The sequence below is a fragment of the Gastrolobium bilobum genome, unplaced genomic scaffold, assembly GCF_033153095.1.
Source record: "Gastrolobium bilobum isolate Gb01-03AN ecotype WA unplaced genomic scaffold, APGP_CSIRO_Gbil_v1 utg276416, whole genome shotgun sequence".
Lineage (NCBI taxonomy): Eukaryota > Viridiplantae > Streptophyta > Magnoliopsida > Fabales > Fabaceae > Gastrolobium > Gastrolobium bilobum.
The window spans coordinates 2,026-3,657 of NW_026897430.1; the positions used below are offsets into that span (position 1 = coordinate 2,026).

At 39.7% G+C, this 1,632-nt stretch overlaps 1 protein-coding gene across 1 annotated transcript; it reads right to left on the reverse strand.

The window, feature by feature from the left end:
• Window positions 1–638: 638 nt before the first annotated feature.
• LOC133306858 (uncharacterized) lies at window positions 639–1,055 on the reverse strand. Its single transcript, XM_061507238.1, has one exon. The coding sequence runs from the start codon at window positions 1,053–1,055 to the stop codon at window positions 639–641; it is 417 nt and encodes a 138-aa protein (XP_061363222.1).
• Window positions 1,056–1,632: the final 577 nt, after the last annotated feature.

The window sequence follows — 1,632 nt, forward strand, 5'->3', positions numbered from 1 at the left end:
CTCCTTTTGGCGGCATTCAAACTCCGGTAATCCACACACATCCTCCAACCAGTAATAATGCTGGTCGGAATTAGTTTATTTTTTTCGTTGCGGACCGCAGTGACGCCTCTTTTCTTCGGAACAGTCTTCACTGGACTTACCCAACCAGTATCTGAAATCGGGTAAATTATATCAGCATCAAGAAGTTTCACCACTTCCTTTCTCACCACCTCCTTCATTATAGGATTAAGCCTCCTTTCCTGCTCAGAAGACAATCCCTTATTAATGATAACAGGGTAAGTCTCCTTATCTCCCAAAAAGATGTATTTAAGAGTTTTCGACAGCTCCTTTAACTCTACTTTTGGGGCACAATCTTCTTTGTTAGAATCCTTCTTCTCAAGAACCTCATACACAATACTCTTTTCTTCCTCAAAAGAAACAATATCACGTACCTCAAGTTCTTCAGCAAGCTTCTGACTAGAAGATTTCTCTTCTTTCACCACTTCTTCTAAAACATCAAGTCTGAAACAATCACCTTTGTCAGAAGATTGTCTCATAGAATCAAAGACATTGTTGGTGATGGTCTCGTTGTTCATCATTAACTCGAGCTTCCCTTGTTCAACTTCAATCATAGCACGAGCAGTAGCCAAGAAAGGTCTTCATAACAAAAGAGGCATTTCAGTTCCCTCTTCCATGTCCAACACCACAAAATCTGCTGGAAATATGAACTTGTCCACTTTCACAAGGACTTCTTCAATTATACCAGTGGGTTTCCTCAAAGATCTGTCAGCAAGTTGCAAGGAAACCTTAGTAGGATTAAGCTTAGAGATCCCCAAAGATTTACACACAGACAAGGGCATCGAATTTATACTCGCCCCACGATCACACAAAGCTTTGCCAACATTAGTGTTACCAATAGCAATTGGAATAGTGAAGCTCCCTGGATCATGACGCTTAGGAGGAAACTTATTATGTATTATTGCACTACACTCTTCAGTGAGTGTCACAGTCTTGCATTCTTGCAGCTTATGTTTCCTAGACAATAGATCCTTCATGAACTTGGCATAATTTGGCATGCTAGCCAAGGCTTCAACAAAATGGATATTTATATGCAACTTTTTGAAAATATCAAGAAACCTTCCATACTGTTGCTTCTGAGCATCTTGCTTGAATCTTTCAGGATAAGGTGCCATAGCTCTCACATATCCAGGACTCATCTCAAATTTTTTCTTTTCAGCAACAATCAGTTGTTCTTCTTCTTCACCTTTCTGAAGAGGCTTCACAACCTTAGAAGGAATTACCACTTCTTTTTCTGGCTCCTTAACCTCATTAAGCTTCTCATCAGCTCCCACATTTATGTTCGGCTTTTCTGGAGCTACCACCACTTTACCACTTCTAGTTGTGATAGCCATACAATCTTCCTTTGGATTAGTAATTGTATTACTAGGAAAAGTACATGGAGTGCTATCAGTAATTTGCTTAGCTAGTTGGCCAATTTGATTCTCCAAATTTCTGATAGATGCATTTATGTTCTTGGTATTAGCTCTAGTCTCTTCCATGAAAGCATTAGAATATTGAGCCATTTGTCCTACTAGCTTCTCCAAATCAGAAGGTTCCTTTTGTGGAAGAGGGGAGGTTGCAGATAGTTGTTGG